The following is a 19269-nucleotide window of genomic DNA, read 5'->3' on the forward strand; positions in this document are numbered from 1 at the left end:
TGGTGCTGAGAAGCAGCAGTGCTAACTATTTTGCCACCCAATTGAGTCTGTTCAACTGTTGTGATCATAACTGATCTATGACTTATCTGCCTTTGCCCCATAACCCTTAATATCTTTGGCAACTAAAACATTACTCAATTGTAGATTTAACATTAACATCTAAAGTGTGCTCCAAACTCCTCCCACCCTTTGTGTTTCTGAATTTCACACCTGGCACTAATTCTTTTTGACTGTTCCCCAAAACAGTTACTTTCTGGAGGGTAAGAATAGTTCTCAGCTGTGATGATCCCCCTCTTCTGGATGAGCTTTGAAGGAGTTCCAATCTCACCCAGCATGCCATTACAGCGTGGGTAACAGGATAAGAATCTTGACACCAGGGTGGAGATTCAAATTTACACCCTATCGAGTTGAATGCTCCATCCTTTCAGCTCACTGAGCCATAGAATCACTACAGTGCAGAAGGAGGACATTCAGCCCACAGCATCTGCACCAACACTCCGACAGAGCATCCCAACCCAACCTTTCCTCCTCCTGCCCTATCCCCCTAACGTCTTACATTGACCCCGCTAATTGTCCTTTGTACACTAAGGGGCAATCCACACAACCCACATATCCTTTCGCCTGGGGGAGGAAACTGGAGCACCAGGAGGAAACCCATGCAGACATGGGGAGAATGTGCAAACTCCACACATACAGTCACCCAAGGCAGGAATTGAACCTGGGTTCCTAATGATGTGAAGCAGCAGTGTTGACCACTGTGCCACCCATATCAAACTCAGTCCATCTGTGGAATTTGACTCAGAAACGCAACTTATAGTGTGAACCCTTACTCTGTTGGTTGCCAGGTTTAGTGAAATAATTGCAAAAATTCAGACTGGGGACAACACTTTTTTTTATTCTTTTGAATATGTAATCTTGCGAAAGATAGGAGGAAACAAGTTACTGCAACTTCAATTATGTTAGTATACTGACATAAGTAAGTCAATATTGCACATTGCTAGCTGACTGGAGGCTGGCCAGAGCAGTTTGCATTACAATACAAATGTAGCCTCTTACAATATCAAGCTTCTAATAATGTGCTTGTTAAAATATCTTTTCCTGCCATTTTATACATCAAAGACTTAAAAGATGTTACTGGGACTCGAACATAATTTTCGTCATTCAGTATCTCAGCCCTCTTTGGCTAGGAGTTCAGTTTTTTTTTGTAAAAGTAGTGAGTGTAAAAGATGTCAAATGTAGAGTGTCTGTAGTGGTAACTAACTCTAAAACCAGTGGGGACTCTAAGGGCACACCCTGATCGGCAAAGTTCAACTCTCACCAATTATAAATGTAATAAAATTCCTAAATTGTACAAATCTGTTCAAAAACAGAAAAAAATATTTACAAAGACCCTTTTTGATTACAGTAGTAAAACTTTGGCACTATGGATATAACCGAATCTCTCGCTCTCCGACAGATGCTCGAACGGGAAGTCAGTCCTTATTCTGTCTCCATGTTTGCAATCTCACACAGTATATAGTCAGAGATGAAGTTCTCCATTATTCTCCTTGCGTTGTGGAGAATAGAAATAGTCGTTTCCTTTAGACAAGATGTTTCTATTTGTGTCAGAACTTTTCTCATTTGGTTTCCTATGGAGGTGAAACAAACAAGGTGTTACATGCTTTAAAAAAACAATATAAAGGGCAAGTCCCTACATCAAATCTGGCCAAGCTATTTTGCAAATGACTTATGACGCACTGCGTTCACCCTCCCACCCCTTCTGATTCTCCCCCACACGGTTTCCTGACCTGAGGTGGGGAGTTGGGGAGGTAAGCAGGAAAGAAGTGAGCAAAAAAAAAAATTGAAAGCTAAAGTTTATCATCCTCGTCTTAGAAGGGTGGGACAGTGGTGAGCACTGCTGCCTCACAGTGCCAGAGACCTGGGTTCGGTCACTGTGCAGAATCTGCATGTTCACCTCATGTCTGTGTGGGTCTCCTCCGGGTGCTCCAGTTTCCTCCCACAGTCCAAAAGATGTGCTGGTTAGGTACATTGAGGGAGAACTTAGTGTGGCCAGTGTACCTGAACAGGGGCCGGAGTGGGGCAACTAGGGGATTTTCACAATAACTTCATTGTAGTGTTAACGCAAGCCCACTTGTGACACTAATAAATAAACTTTAAATCTTTAGACTAGCTTGAGGAGAGCACTGAGAATTGCACATGGAAAAGTCACACTGTATACAGAAATTAAAAAAAAACTAAAAAAAGGTTTTTGTTTAGGGTTGTGAATCATGAACACTTTTTAATTCCTCTCCCAAATTTAGAGTTCATAGAGTTTCACAGCACAGAAAGAGGCCCTTCAGCTCATCATGAATGTGGTGGTCATCAAACACCCATCCTAATACTATTTTCCAGCAATGGGTTATTAATAATGAGTGGGACAGCTTGACCTTGGTTTTGGACAAAGCTCGGCACAAAATCGAGGGCCAAAGGGCCTGTACTGTTCTATGTTTCTAATAATCTAATAACCATGTGTGTTTTTAGAGTTTTTTTAAATGTAGAAACATGTCCCAAAGTGTTTGAGAGATGTAAATCAGGAAAAAGAATCCTCAATCTGTAAACCATTTTGTCTTTATAAAGATTTAAGAAGAAGTCTCAATGTCAATGGAATAAAGTGATAGCAGTAAGTTGTTAAAGTGATCCCACATTCACATTAGGCAACCAGGCATGGACAATATTAGTGCCATAGAAAATATCAGTGAAAGAGGAAACAAGTAATACATGAGGAACTGGATAGGTCACATTTTGATCTTTCACTACCAGAAGGATGTGGAAGCTTTGGAGAAAGTGCAAAGAAGATTCACCAGGATGTTGTTTGATCTTGAGGGTACTGGCTATGAGGAGAGGTTGAATAAATTAGGATTGTTTCACTGAAAAGACAGAGGCTGAGGGGAGGCCTAACAGAGCTCTACAAAATTATGAGAGGCATCAATAAGGTGGATGGTCACTGGCTTTTTTCCCCAGGGTGAAAGTGTCAATAACAAGGAGGCACAGATTCAATGTGAGGGGGGGTAGTTTAAGGGAAGCAGGGCAAGTTTTTCACACAGAGTGGTGGGTGCCTGGAATGCACTGCCAGGGGAGATGGTGGAAGCAGGCACATTAGCAACATTTAAGAGACATTTGGAAGGGCACATGAATAGGGAGAGAATAGAGGGATACAGTAAGGGCAGATGATTTTTATAGTTTAGTTAGGGCATCATGAACAGCATGGACTTGGAGGGCTGAAGGGCCTGTTCCTGTGCTGTACTTTTTTTTGTTCTTTGGTCTATATGAAGGCCAGTACAGTCTGTTTTCTGTTTGTCACCATTGGACTGTGTTCCCTCCTGCCTCTTTTGGAACTGTTTAGTTTTGTAGAGGGCATCGTACCATAGGCAAAGACAACCTTCATCATTTCTGAATCTGCACACTGAGTGCCAGGAGACCCTTGGCCCACACAGGATGGAGACATCACAACATTCCTCTCATCTTTATACCTACGTGCTAGGTAAAGTTACCCGCAAGCACCACCGCCTCTCCCCCAGCGCAAACCTCCATGGGTCGGGTATATGCAAGGAGAAGCTGGGTAAGTACTGAATAGCCTGTTTGTGCTGAGATGCCTATATCACTGGTACTGACAGCATCATCATTCTTCAAAGACGACATTTATTTCTTCAGCAGGATTCCACCTTTTCATTATGAATGAACCAAAGGTTTGAGAGAAATGGTACGCAGCTTGAATTGCAATTTTTTGGAAGGTACCATGAAAGTGTTCAAAATCTTCACTGAGCTGTATGGAACGGGATGAGAAACTTCAAAGACTGATTGTTGAAGACAGTTTCCGTTTCTCCCTGCCACCCAAGACACAGAGGCTGCAACTCAACTCCTACATTGGAGGGAAATCTTTGCGATGTTGCTGCCACTGATGCTCTCTGTTCTGGGTTCCTTTGGTCACCTTTGTGAAGTCTTACCCTCAGGAGAGCTTGTGAAGGAGGGGCGGCAGTACCTACTATGGAGGATTTGCATTTCTGTAGCACCTTCCATCATGACAGGATGCCCCCAAAACACTTTACAGACAATGCTGAACTTTTCAAAATATAGTCACTGTTATAATGTAGGAAACTCAGCAGCCAAATTACACACAGCAAGATCCCATAAACAGCAATGTGACGACGACCAGGTAATCTGTTTCTGTGGTGTGGTTAAAAGGATAACTATTAGCCAGGTTACAGGGCATTAACTCCAGCCCTTTTCCCTCCTTCCAAATAGGGCCAATAGAGACAGACAGGTCCTCAGATTAACATTTCGTTTGGAAGACAGCAAATCCGACTGTGTAGCATTCCCGCAGTGCTGCACTAGAGTGTTAACTGGTACTTAAGTTGCTGGAGTGGGTCTTGAACAACTACCCTTGTGACTCTGAGGTGTGTGTGCTGCTCATTGAGCCATAGCTCACACTCGTCTCCTACCAGAGTTAGTCATTTTCAAACTGAATACTAACGTTGAACAACTTTGTAGAATTTACACAAGTGTCAGCAAAAACCAGAAATTGCGAATATGCAGGAGAGCACAACAACTCAAACGATTTCTAAAGGGACGACTGTACAGTGGTGGAATCTTGATAAGATGTCACACAGAACAGAAAGATCATGTTACAAAACATGGTACAAGATTCAGCAAACTGAAGTAACGCTCATCCAGATAGCACAAAATTCGAGCAAACTGAGGTCGGGGGAACAATTTGCTCTCGAACTAACTCCGTACCTGAGGGAGAGTCAGAATGATAATGTCTACTCTAGCCAGCCAATTCCACGTTCATGACAGACACAAACTCTCCCCTTAAAGAGAATACTTGATCCTGTTGAAGACATCGTCATGATTCCAGGACAACAGAAAAATAATTCAATATTATCCGTCAGGCGAGAGACATTATAGAGTCCACAGCTAGGTCTCCAATAGGAGAACTCATTTAACATGAGCATTTAATTATGGGCAGGATCTTTCTCCCTCCCCACAGTGTGTTTTGCATGGGGATGGTGGTGGTGGTGGTGGTGGGAGAGAGCAGGTCAGTGCACCACTCAGTAGTGGGATCTTATGGTCCTGCTGTTGTCAATGCAGTTTCCGGTTGAACACCCACCTCTCACCAACAGCAATGCGCCGTTGCTGGGACCATAAGATCCCGCAAGTGGAAACGTCAGCAAGATTTTGGCAGTTATCTCTTTCAAATGTGGCTTAAAAGCAATTCTCCCTGCATCCCCCAACCCGATAATGCACCTTTCAGTGCACTGGGACAAAAATTAAAAAGGTGCTATTTGAATGCAGCTGTTCTGAGGGACTTTCAGGAATATTCCTTCACTGTTGCTGGATCAAAAGCCCAAAGTCATTGAATCCCACAGTGCAGGAGGCCATTCAGTCCATCAAGTCTGCACTGACAACAATCCCACCCAGGTCCTATCCTTGTAACCCCAAGTAATCAAACTCCCTCCCTATCAGCACTGTGGGTGTACCTACACTGCATGAACTGCACAGCGCAAGGCGGCCACTCACCACCACCTTGGAGGGCAAAAGGGGCAGGAAATAAATATTCACCTTGCCAGCGACATCCACATCCCATGGAGAAAAATGTCAACATGATTATAAATATAGGATTAATACGTCTCAAAAATAATAAATGATTTTAGTTTTAGGCTCAGGGTGATGTGTGCTCACCGTGCCATTTCTAAAACTCGTAGCTAAACACATTGCTCTAGTTTAAAGAATCATGTGGATTTTAAAATTTATATAATATGTTTACATCTGTAGATATAGATTTGAACAGCACAGGTACCTACAGGAATACAGATCTACTGGAACAATAAACCAGCATGTATCTGCTCAGTGCTATTACACACCAGTACTGATCCAACCATTCATTAGGTTCCTGGTTCCAGCGCACTCCTCTCTAATGAGCCCAATGCATTCTCTGTCCATTCTGAGCGTGAAGTTAGCCAGTATATGTCCTCCACCCTGGAAGAACCTGCATCTGAGGTCACCATTATAGATGTCAGAGCAGCCTTCTCATAGGTCAACGCACAGAAAGTGACTGGATTTATACAAACCAAAATAAGTTGTATATAATCTGCTTACCTTCACTGGCAGGGTGGGTCAGAAACCAGACAGGCACAGATTTAATTGGGATTAGCGAAAGAACCAGAGGAGACATAGGGAAACATTTTTTTAAATACAAGTCACAGTGAGTTACGATGATCTGAAATGTGCTGTCTGAAAGGGCAGTGGAAACAGATTCAACAGTATCTTTCAAAAGGGAATCAGATAAGTACTAGAAGGCAGAAATTTTACAGGGTTATGAAGGCAAGGGCAGGTGAGTGCGGCAAATCACATTTATTTCAATGGTTCTTTATGGAGATTTACGATCTACGCTGCTGGAGAATCAAACTCTTCAGTCAGCATTAAAAAGATTCCATTCTCTTTTCATTCACTCTGCCAAATCAAGGGCTAATACCAAGAAAACTGAACTGGACTCACTGATGTGACCACAAAATGCCATCTGGCAAAAGCAAATGGTATGTAGCCTTTATTATAAAGGGTATGGAGTACCAGAGTAAAGAGGTCACCCTACATTCCTGGAGGGCTTTGGTGAAACTATCCTTGGAGTGGTACATCCTATGGTCAGATCTCCTTGCCTGAGATGGAGAGCCATAAAAGGTTCAGAGACCAAAAGAGAAAATGCTGGAAAATCTCAGCAGGTCTGGCACCATCTAAGGAGAGAAAAGAGCTGTTGTTTTGAGTCCAGATGACCCCTTGTCAAAGGTTCAGAGGCCTGATTCCTGGGATGAGGGGATTCTCCTACAGAAAGAGATTGAGCAGACTGGGCCATTTCTATTCCTTAAGAGTTTAGCAGAGAGAAATTACCTCAGCAGAACATATAAAGTTCTGAAGTGGCTTGACAGGGGAGTTGCTGCGGAAAGGCTTCGTTCCCCTGGCAGGTAAATAAGGGCACAATCAACATATCCTCTACTTCTTACTCGTGGGTGTGAGATTTGCGCAGAGCGCCCTTTAACTTAAAGGGACCAACCTGTATTTGGCTGTGCCCAAATATTTGGGCAGCTGCTTGATTGTACGGCCCTGGGGGCACATTGGTCACACTCTCAGGATAAAGGATTGTTTCACTCAAGAGGGCTGTGAACCCTTCTATTCTAGGGAACTGTGGATGCCAAGTACATTCCAGGCAAAGAGCAATTGATATTCTAGACACTGAGGGGATTGAGGGATACGGGGAAAAGAGTACAGGAAAGTGGAGTTGAGGTAGAAGATTGACAATGATTTTACTGAATGGCTGAGCAGGCTTTGAGGGCTAACCGGTCTGCAGTTCTCATCTCTAATGTTCTCATTCAGTGTGCGTACAGTCTCAACACATGGTTCTATCCAAGAAACCAACTGCGAGTGGATGGAAAATTAAATAATTAAGTCCTTTACCTTAGCTATATTGCAGGATTTTCAGCAGACATTCTTTCAGAATCCAGTTCATTAAACTCAGTTGAGCCACATTGTGGCGTGTGCGCCCAGCTGCCCGTGTATTCAGAGACAACATTTTCATCTCTCTCACTGATGTCCTCTACCTCACCCCAGTCCTCATCCTCATCCTCACTATATTGGCCGTCTCTGCTATTGCTCTCTGATGTGTCCATGGCATCTTCTGTTTGTTTTTCTGCAAACCAGTCCCTGACCTGCTCGTAGCTCATGTTGGATTTTGAGACCAACTCATCGAGGTCTTCCTCCCGAAGCTGCCTGTGCCGTAGGTAATACTGGAATAGGACAGTTTTCCCAGCCCGGCTGTGTGTCGAATGTCCCACTCCACCCCAGACTCCAGCTGCTTTGTGTCCTCTGCTACTTCCTCTTCGCTCACTGCCATTGAGGTTGTTCTGGCCATTGTGACTCTCCGTGTTTGCTCTTTGGTACTGGTCAAGCCATTTCAAGTTGCCATTCTTAATTGCATATCTGTTGTCGCCAAACCAACGGACAATGTCATTTCTTGGCAGCCCACTTTGTACCGCTAGACTGTCATATTGCTCTACTGTTGGCCACTGTGTCCGCACAAACGCACTCTTTAGGATGTGCAGCTGTTCCTGGCTTTTCTTGTGAGTTTTGTCAATTGGACTGGTCGTTTTCATGTGCTGTACGCCTACACTTGGTGGAGGAGTCCCTGGGTAATTTGGTCCCGAAAGGGACGTTTTTGTCTGGCTATTGTCAGCTACATCATGTCCTTCTGATTTTATAGTCTCTGGTTTCACATCCTGACTGAGGAATGGCCTGCTCGTTTCGAGGATTGTTCCTTCCAGCGAGTCTCTCAGTTTTCTCCGCTCAGAGAACCAGGCATCGATCTCCCTCCTGGTCAGTTTGGACTCTGACCGCAATCGCTCTTTCTCCTCGTCCGTCGGGAAGGAGCTAGATTGAAAGCTCTCCTCCAGCACCTTCAGCTGGTCTGTGCTTTTCTCTTTGAATCTCTGCGGCGCAAAATCAGAGAAGCTATTCCACACAGATTTCCGATTCGGGTGGCCCCCCGAAGGAGGGTCCTGGGGGATGGTGACCACGATTTCATGAGCGGCATGGCTGGAATGACCTTTTTGGGTGCGGTAGCGATTATCACTGAACCATTTCTTGATCTCCGCCCTGGAGAGTTTAGTCACCTGCATGAGCCGGAAAACCTCTTCGTCGTCAGGGAACTGGCTGATGGCAAAGCTGGCTTTCAGCTCCGCCATCTGCTCCTTGGTCTTCTTCCGGCTGGTGTTGATATCCGTGGCGCTCGGGGAGAACAGGACGGAATTGCCCTGCGAGGCGAGCTGGCAAACCTGCACTACGTTTGCCCGTTTTGGGTCCCCGGTTGCTTGTGGGGGTGGTAAGCTCCGTTTCTGGGACTGGGCCTGGCTAGCGCTGGCGCCAGCAGATACCGTCAGGGTGATGGGAGAGCAGGACACTGTTGACCCATTGGCCACTTGCGTCCAGACAATGCCGGTCTGGCCAACTAACTGGCACGGCACTCCTGTCTGAATAACCTGCTGCGTCGCGCCTTTGGTGGAGGATGGCACCTGTGCCGGCATCACCGTGATGGTCGGCGTCTGAATGGTGCCATTGAACATCATTTTCCTGGCCTCTTCCACCTCCTCGGGGGCCCAGCTGATACCATGTTTAAGACGCTGGGTGGAGAACCACATTTTGATTTGTTCTTCCGGATGCTTTGAGACAGCTGTCAGCCAGGATAGCTCTGCCTGTGTAGGGTAAGGGAATTTATTGAAGGAACCAATGAGGTTTTTGTTAACATCCATAGCAGCGTTATACTTGGAGCCATGCATGGGGATCATGACTTTGGGTATTAGGTTGATGTTTGGTGGTGGCTGTATAGATGGCATCACATGAGGCACTCCATCCTTAATCACAGTTTCTGGAATAAGTAATCCACCATTGGCGTTGTGGATGACGTCAGTGTCTGTTCTGTTTTCTTGCTTAGTACTATATTCATCCTTCACTCGTGGCAACACGTTGATTCTTTTACCGTCTGCTTTGCTTTTAATCATTTTCATGATTGGAGTTTTACTTATTGAGATTCCGGCTGGAGGAATTTCCTCTCTGTCCGTGCTCCCAATGTTAGTGGAGTCTTCAATTGTTTGCTCAAGAATAGTCTGATTATTGCGTTTTATCAACTTCAACTTGAAGTTGCTTTCGCCTTGGTGATGTCGGCCATTGTGATCCGTAAAGGTGTCGTACCTTTTTGTTGTAAAATTACAAACCGCACAGACATAAAATGGATTGAGGATAACGTTCGGGTGTATCGTATCGACATGTTCTGTAAACTCATTCAAGTCCTGTGATTCAAAGGTGCAGTATTTACATTCATAACCTCCCTCTAATTTCTTGGTCTGTTGATTGTCTAAGGCAGTTTTCTCTACAATCTGATCCCCGTCGCTTACACCATTATCCGCCTGCCAGCTTTCATCTGACAACTGGCGGGGGGACCTCTCGCCCGCGTTCCCATCCACTTCCATGTCTGGGTCCTGCTCCAAGACATCCGTAGCGCGCACCATGCAAGGGGTCGTTGACTTCCGTTTACTAGCCATGAGTGTCTGATGCCGGGGGGGGCGGGGCAGCAGTTGGCGAGCGGCACTCTCGAGAGCTCGGTGAACCAGTGCCCTCCTTCGGGAAGTGGCAACTCCAGATTGCAGTAACTCAGATTTCACTGATTCCCATCAGCTGCAGCCAGCAGCTTTGTTGGCCCACATCACCAGAGAATTTTACCTGCAATACAGGACAGTTAAATCACAGCTTTCTTTAGAAAAAAAATTAAATACCTATACAGCACCGAAAGATGGATTCAAAATAGGTCCAGGCCAAGATAGTGAAGGGTTTAGAAAGCAGCTTGATTATTAGGGACATCTGAATTCCCTCAGGACTGTTTGAAGTTACACAGGTGCCAACTTTGTTTGGTTTTCTTTGACTCCTGGCCTTTTCAAGTAAAGGCCGGCACTGAGAAATGGAGACACACTGTCACCTAGTGTGGGGACACAGGTGGGGTGAGGTTAGGTGCAGGGTTTTGCATCTTCTGCACTTAAAACTGCCTTAAACTTGATGGGGCAGCACGGTGGCACAGTGGTGAGCACTGCCGCCTCTCAGAGCCCGGGACCTGGAAAGAATCACCATGTGTGTGGAGTTTGCACGTTCTCCCAGTGTCTGCGTGGGTTTCCTCTGGTTTCCTCCCATAATCTGAAAGACGTGCTGGTTAGGGTGCATTGGCCATGCTAAATTCTCCCTCCGTGTACCCAAACAGGCACTGGAGTGTGGTGACTAGGGGATTTTCACTGTAACTTCATTGCAGTATTAATGTAAGCCTACTTGTGACACTAATAAATAAACTTTAAAACTGGGAGTCTGGATAAACACACGAGTGAGGATGACTTAAATGGGCTTATTAACAGAGCTAAATAAAAGAGAAGAGGTGATAATGATGTAACTAGCAGTCTGAGTTAAATCTGAATCCACTTGCAATATTGCAAACTCATTTTTACCAGCTGCTTTGCTGGATTCAAAAACATTACGAATCACTTTAGGCCTGGATGGATGTAACATGCTTGACATAGTATTACAAATCATTGTCACTATGTTTTCAGCTACTTTTGAGTACTAAACCCTGTGTCTCTCCCCTCCTAATTTTAAAACCTACCAAAGCATTGGTCACTTGCCCAGATATCTCCTTATGCGGCAACGAGATTAAAGGTGAAGCATAAGGGGATGCATTACACAGCAATGAGTCAATGCTTGCAGATGGAAAGGGAGAATGGGAAATTAAGAAGGCAGAAGAAATTAAAACACAGTTTTTGGTACAACTTGGTGTGTGTTATAGAGGTCAATGGAGAGAAATTGGCAGGAGGATGGGCAGTTCATTTACAGTAACAGCAAGGCAATGAAACTGGATGACTTCATCCATTCCAAGATCAACCCGAGTACAAACAACACCCTGCAGGTGGTGGAGGATAGACCCAAGGGATGACAAACTATCTAGTCTCAGTCTCAGATGGGGCAGGGGGGATACACTGGAATCCTCTAAATTCACTCTAAGCACTAAACCCCTGCCTAACCCTTCTGCTTCTCTCCCCTCAAAGACTCATCACTCCACACCCCATCACATCTAATGGTATCAGGTCAAATACACACAAGGAGACTTCGTTTTGCTCACCACCTTGGACGAAAGGAAATTTGGCACGTTAGCTATGACTCTCATCAACTTTTTCAGATGCACCATAGAAAGTATTCTTTCCGGCTGTATCACAGCTTAGTATGGCTCCTACTCTGCCCAAGACTGCAAGGAAATACAAAAGGTTGTGAATGTAGCCCAATCCATCATGCAAACCAGTCTCCCATCCGTTGACTCTGTCTACACTTCCCTCTGTCTCAGCAAAGCAGCCAGCATAATTAAGGATCCCACACATCCCAGACATTCTCTTTTCCACCTTCTTCCATCAGAAAAAGATACAAAAGTCTGAGGTCATGTACCAACCGACTTAAGAACAGATTCTTCCCTGCTGCTGTCAGACTTTTGACTGGATCTATCTTGCATTAAGTTGATCTTTCTCTACATCCTAGCTATGACTGAAATACCCCATTCTGCACTCTAGCATTTCCTTCTCTACGAACGGTATGCTTTGTCAGTATAGTGTGCAAGAACTAATACTTTTCACTCATGTTAATACATGTGACAATGATGAATCAAATCAAAAACCTATCACCCTCCTACAGCCGGGAAATTAGTTCTTCTACATGTTGAACACCACTAAGAGTAGCAAAGGTACAGAATGTATTCTCGATGGAGAACATCCATCTCCAAGAAGAGCTCAGTAGCACCGCCGCTCCCTCAGCTGCCCAGGTCCCCAAGGACAATGCTGTCAGACCAAAGCTGCAGAGGACGTTGAACACAATGGAACAACCTACTCAACCTGTTCCTCAACTAGCTGCCTGTTGCAGACGTGTCTGCCCAGGAGTGACCAAGAGACAGAATCTCGTCTTCAAACCTTCCATTGTGTTAGGTGCACAATGTGCGAAGTGAGGCAGATCAAGAGAAGATCTAGTGATCAACACTGGACATCCATGGGGGCCTTCTGAGCCATTGGCAGCAGAATTGCACCAATACATCTTATAACTGCAAGGCCTGGCATATCCACTACAGAAAGAACATTTAAAACAGTTTCATGAGCATGCAGATTATGCAGAATATTCCCACTGGAAGCATGGGAATATTTTCATTTGAGTAGAGAAAATGGAGTCAAGAACTAACCGCCATTGTCAATACTTAACCCTCAAGGAACGTCACCAAAGAAAAATGATCATTTATCTCACTGTTGTTTGAGGCCTTGCAACGTACAAACTGGTGGTCTAGTTAACCACAGTAATTACATTTCAAAGGTATTTGACAGGCTGTAAAGCACTTTGGGATGTCCCAAGGATGTGATATAAATGCAAGTTCATTCCGTTTCTAATATCTTGCTTTAGCTTTGTTGCAATGAGCGAGAAAAGAGCATTTTCTCCCATCAGGAAGCCAGTGATTAGGAGTCATTATTAACTGGACTGAGGAGATATTAGAACGTTCCATATGCAGAAGGCTGGTGGAACAAGGATTGCTTTGCCACAGAGTGTGGCTGAGGCAAATTCTTCCTACCTTTTGAGGGAAAATAGGAAAAAATATTTGAGGCAGAGGAAGACACAGGGCAATGGGGAGATAGCAATGGGTTAAGGGTTAGCCTTGCGCTACCATAATTGCACTTCAAGGGCCAAAATAGTGAAATGCCCTCTGAAAGGGACCCGTTTGAACTGGCAAACAATAGCATTTCCTTAGACATGTTGAATGGTCCTTTCTGAGTCATACATCATCTAAACAAGGGGAATAGAAGTTTGGCTATTTATTTTGTCAAGCTATGTATAAGGAGAAAAAAAAAGAGAGATGGGATTGAAAGAGAGTGAAAAAACATATGTGTTTTTCAAAAACTCCACTAACTCAGTCATAGACTGATGCAGAACAGAAAACAGGCCCTTCAGCCCAAATGGTCCATGCCGACTACAGTGCCCTCCCAGCCAGTCCCAATTTGGCCCATATCCCTCTAATCCTTTCCTATCCACGTACTTATCCAGATGCTGCTATTGTACCTGCCTCAACCACTTGCTCAGGCAGCTCATTCCACACATGCACCACCCTTTGCATAAAGTTGCTCCTCAGGTCCCTTTAAATCTTTACCCGCTCAACTTAAACCTATGCCTTCTAGTTTTTAATTCCCCTTCCCTGGCAGAAAGACTATGTGCATCAGTCCCATCTATATCCCTCAATGATTTTATATGCCTCAATAAGGTCACCCCTCATTCTCCTATGTTCCAAGGAATAAATCTGAAGGAATAAGATCACAGTCTTTAAAGTTTCTGTGCCAGAGGAATCGTTCAGTAGTAATCTCGATGACTTATCATTCCATAAAGAATCCACTTACACTTGAAGGGACGAGTCCCAACTTTTTCTCATGTGGCTATTGGGTAAGTACAGCAAGTTTGAATGCGGAATTCCTCAGAGAGATGCTCATTTAGTGAAGTCGTTGAAGGAGCTGTACCACTCGGACAGTAATTCCAGCATCCAAGTTTAATTGCGTTTGTCCAAATACCAGATGTCTGTGGCCGATTTCCTCTTTGATACTGGCAAGCACTGACAGGTTCACTCAGTATTTCTTCCACAAAAAATGGGCCTACATCTTCGCTAAAATCCCAAGGAGTGTATACAGCTTCTACATTATTAGATTATATTGTACTGGTAACAAATTTATTCCAGTGATTGCATGATTCACTCAAATGTTCTGTACCTGTCAAAAGATAATGCTAAACTCACTCACAGCGTACCTCAATGCATTTGAATTAAAAAAAATAACTTCCACTTGACAAGACTGAAATCTCAAATCATCAAAAGCAATTCATTGAACAAACTTGAGGAAAGACAGCAAAGATCTGGTTTAGCAACTTGAACTTTAAAAGATTAAGAGATAAAACAAAGGCCCAAAAGGCCAAGTTTGATGGCAATTTGGCCTACAAGAAGTGTCCTACTTCGTGCTCAATTATTTTAGAAGGACAGGAAATCAATTCTAAAATATTAGGCATCATGAGGCCATTTATCTTTGAATGAGCAGGAAACAATCTTTATTTTGCAAGTAGTCAATTCACCATTAAATCTTCTAGTAGCGACTAGAAAACAAAAGCACGGGGAAACGTTCTTTACCTTTGAGATATTTTGACAGATGAATTATTTCAACACTGCCAACTTTCACTTTTGAATACATTTGTTAGTTTAGTTGGGAATTTTTTTTTTTTAAAATGGGTTTTGAGTTTACAGTGATTCAGCTGGGAAACAGCATTGCCCTGAAGCCAGCAGTCAAGTCCTGTAGCAGATGCAGCCAGCTTGAGCCAAATTGTAAAGAATCACCAGTCTCACGTGAGAAGGGGGCTGCCACTTTACATTTTCATTTTCACTGAGCATGTCACAGGAAATAATCTTAACCTCGCAAAGTGCAGCTCAGGCAGCACAGGGCAAAGGTTTTCCCAAACCTTTGCCTGGATACACCAGAATGTGCAAATACACGAATGTCCAGCAGAAAAGTGCCATGGAGTCATGGGAGTAAAGAAATAAGCTCCCACTAAGAGTTTACAATTATGCAAGGGGTGGGGTGGAGGTGGGAGAGAAGGAAATCAGTAATGACAAACTAATACATTTGTTGGCTGACAGGTAGGGGTGTTACGAAGCCAAGATGCGGGTACTTCATTTTCGTGCAAAGCATTGGTTGAAGGCAAGTGAGTTGCACCAGTCACACTAGGAGAATGACCTGCCAGTCTCAATCAGTTCCTTTCTTTATATGCTTATTGAAGAGTGACAAAGAAATAAGAGCATGTCGCTGGAGTCTGTCAGAAGTCAAAATAACCTGTTTCAGGATGATTTTCAAGCAGAAGTGTTACAGAGAAAGTATGTTCAAAACACTAGCCCAGGGTAAGTGTATAAAGGAAGAACTTGCATTTATGTTGCATCTTTCCATGAGCTCAGGATAACAATGAACTGCCATGGACTTTCCACAACATTAAAGGCGTCATATAAAGGGTGTTGTTTAAATGTGTGAAGTGCAGTCACTGTTATAATGCAGGAGATGAGGAAAGCAATTTGTGCACAGCAAATTCCCACAAACAGCAATGTGACCGGATAATCCATTCCATAATGTTGGTTGAGGGATAAACATCGCCAACACATCAGGGAGAATTTCATCAAACAGCACCGCGAAATCTTTCACATCCAGCCAAGGACAGATGGAGCCTCGGTGTAATGTTTCATCCCAAAGACGAGAGCACAGCGCTCTTTCGGCACCGACCTGTGTGCAGTTTTGGTTGCTGCACTTGCACAAGGATATTTTGGCCTTGAAGGGAGTGCAGAGGAGGTTCACTAGGCTGATACCGGAGATGAGGGGGTTGGACTATGAAGAGAGACTAAATAGACTGGGTCTATACTTGTTGGAGTTTAGAGGATGAGGGGGGATCTTATAGAGACGTATAAGATAATGAAGGGGATGGATAGGGTAGAGGTAGAGAGATTCTTCCCGCTCAGAAAGGACAACAGGACTAGAGGGCACAGCCTCAAGATAAGGGGGGGGGTTTGGAGTTTAGAACGGAGTTGAGGAGGAACTTCTTCACTCAAAGGGTGGCGAATCTCTGGAATTCTCTGCCCATTGAAGTGGTGGAGGCTACCGCGCTAAATAAATTTAAGACACGGGTAGATAGGTTTTTGGTAGGCAAGGGAATTAAGGGCTATGGGGAGAAAGTGGGAAAGTGGAACTGAGCCACTTCAGATCAGCCATGATCTTATTGAATGGCGGGGCAGGCTCGAAGGGCAAGATGGCCTACTCCTGCTTTCATTTCTTATGTTCTTATGACCTGCCGACAGCGCGGCACTGCCTTGGCACCGACCTGCCGACAGTGCGATCAGTATCTGCCTAGATATTGATTTTGGCGTGAAACTCAAGGGGCAGCATGGTGACACAGTGGTTAGCACTGCTGCCTCGCAGCACCAGTGATCTTGGTTCAATTCCTAGCTTGGGTCACTGTCTATGTAGAGTTTGCACTTTCTCCCCGTGTCTGCGTGGGTTTCCTCCCACAGTCAGAAAGACATGCTGGTTAGTTTGATTGGCCACGCTAAATTCTCCCTCAGTGTACCCGAACAGGTGCTGGACTGTGGTGACTATGGGATTTTCACAGTAATTTTACTACGGTGTTAATGTAAGCCTAATTGTGACACTAATAAATAAACTTTTAAACCCAGGGGCTACTGACTCAGAGGCTGATAATGGGCTGAGAGACACAGGTTCGGGGGAGTGAAAGGCAAATTTTGGGCATCTTACTTCAGGGACCTCCTCATAATATGGAACTAGTTCATGTACCAGTCAGAAAATCATTTAATTGGAGGTGGGGGAAATAAAGATTTTTTTTTAGACTGATGATTTTAAGTGAGATGAATGGTCTCTTCTCTCTTTCAATCTGATGATATTGATTTTGTAATAACAGGTTGAAGGGTTAGGATTTATTAAGAGGGTGGGCTATGGTTACTGGGGATCAGGGTTACTTTCCTTCTCCTACATCATGCATTAGTTTGCTTGTATTTGGCATCACCCAAATCAATGCCTCTTTTAAATGACCCAATATGGAAATCCACAAAACCAGTGTTCTTTCACCACTTCAGCAAAGTTTAAAGGAGATGTATGAGACAGATTTTTTTGCTTTACACAGAGGGTGGTGGGTGCCTGGAACTCACTGCCCGGGAGACTAGTGGAACTGGATATAGTAATGACTTTAAAGGGGCGTCTTGACAAATACACGAATAGGATGGGAATAGAGGAATATGATCCCCAAAGGGTAGGGATTTTAGTTAAGTCGGGCAGCATGGTCAGTGCAGGCTTGGAGGGCTGAAGGGCCTGTTCCTGTGCTGTAATTTTCTTTATTTGTACTGAGTTATTACCAAGAGTAAACCAACCACCCACTGTGCCAGCTGATCCGAATTGACATCAGACAGAGCAATGCCACGATTTTAAATTCTCAACACTTTCGGTTTCAAATCCCTCCATAGCCTCTGCCTAACTCCAGCTTCTCCTCCAACCCAATGATCCTCCAAGATCTCTCTGCATCGCCAATCCAGGCCTCTTGGCATACCCCTGCTTTTAATCACTCCACCTCTGTCAGCTTTGCCTTCAAATGTCTGGCCTGTTACCTCTGGAATTTCCTCCTTAAACAATTACATGTAACCCCCCTCCACCTTATTTCCTCATGCTAAAGAAATTCAGCATGTCAGCTACAGCTCTCACCAACTTTTACTTGCGCACCATAGAAAGCATTCTTTCCAGATGTATCACAGCTTGGTATGGCTCCAGCTCTGTTCAAGACTGCAATAAACTACAACAGGTTGTGAATGAAGCTCAGTCCATCACTCAAACCAGCCTCCCATCTACTAACACCGTCAACACTTACTATTGCCTCAGAAAAGCAGTCAGCTTTATCAAGGACCCCACACACCCCGGACATTCTCTCTTCCACCTTCTTCCATCGGGAAAAAGATACAAAAGACTCAGGTTGCGTACCAACCCACTTAAGAGCAGTTTCTTCCCTGCTGCCATCAGACTTTTGAATGGACCTACCTTGTATTAAGTTGATTTTTCTCTACAGTCTGGCAATGAATGTAACATTACATTCTGCACCCTCTCCTTTCCTTCTCTATGAACGGTAGCTTTGTTTGTACAGCGCGCAAGGAACAATACTTTTCACAGTATACTAATAAATATGACAAAAATAAATCAAATCAAAAGAAGCTCCTTTAATCTATTTCTTTGACCAACCTTTTGGTCATTTCTGTCAAGGTGATTCATAGAAACATAGAATCCCTAAAGTGCAGGAGGAGGTCATTTGGCCCATTGAGTCTCAACCTACAACATAATTTAGCATGTCCAATCAATCTAACTCACACATCTTTGGACTGTGGGAGGAAACTGGAGTACCCAGAGGAAACCCACGCAGACATGGGGAGAATGTGCAAACCTTACACAGAGTCACCCGAGGCCAGAATTGAACCCAGGTCCCTGGAGCTGAGAGACAGCTGTGCTAACCACTGTGTCACCCAAAGTCAAATTATGTTGAATTTTACTAGTTAAAGGTACTACATAAATTCAAGCTATTGTTGTAAACTGCTGAACGCAGCTTTCTATCGAAAAACACATCAGTATCAGTTTGCATTTTCTCTCTGTTCAGTTCAATTGTAGTTGACTTCACCAGATGGAACTCGGAGCAGATGTGAACAATGGAAGCCTTTGTGCCAAAGGCAACAATGCAAGGCAACAATTGGATTCTGCTCCAACAATCATCACCAGCTTTAGATTTCTTCACAAAACTGAAATTGTGCCCTTTAAAAAAATCAGAATTGTGGCTGATTGAAACCTAGTTTTGACTTGGTCAATAAGATTAGGTTGGATGTAATTGGCTCAATTCATCACTTTACCATATTTAACACTCTACCCTGTGCAAACCCTTTTCCTGAACTTAACAACACATGATGCTCTTTGCATTCTAATTCCAGCTTTTCCAATTCTACATTCTATCTTACGCTTATAGCTCCTTGTAATTCAAGATTTGTACTGTCCTTGTTCTCTATTTAGGGTTCCAGCCTTT

At 44.1% G+C, this 19269-nt stretch overlaps 1 protein-coding gene across 4 annotated transcripts in view; it reads right to left on the reverse strand.

Moving 5' to 3' along the window:
* Nucleotides 1-815: 815 nt before the first annotated feature.
* Nucleotides 816-19269, reverse strand: part of zhx2a (zinc fingers and homeoboxes 2a) — an 87892-nt gene continuing 69438 nt past the window's right edge. For all 4 annotated transcript variants that reach the window (XM_080193935.1, XM_080193936.1, XM_080193933.1 and 1 more), the window contains 2 exons: nt 7486-10299; nt 816-1628 (listed from right to left, as the gene is read on the reverse strand). In XM_080193935.1, the coding sequence (XP_080050061.1) occupies nt 7491-10121 (2631 nt within the window). In that variant the 5' untranslated portion in view covers nt 10122-10299 and the 3' untranslated portion in view covers nt 816-1628; nt 7486-7490. The remainder of the gene's footprint in view (nt 1629-7485; nt 10300-19269) is intronic.

This window comes from Carcharhinus amblyrhynchos, chromosome 8 (genome assembly GCF_965287045.1).
Source record: "Carcharhinus amblyrhynchos chromosome 8, sCarAmb.v2.hapA, whole genome shotgun sequence".
Taxonomy (NCBI): Eukaryota; Metazoa; Chordata; class Chondrichthyes; order Carcharhiniformes; family Carcharhinidae; genus Carcharhinus; species Carcharhinus amblyrhynchos.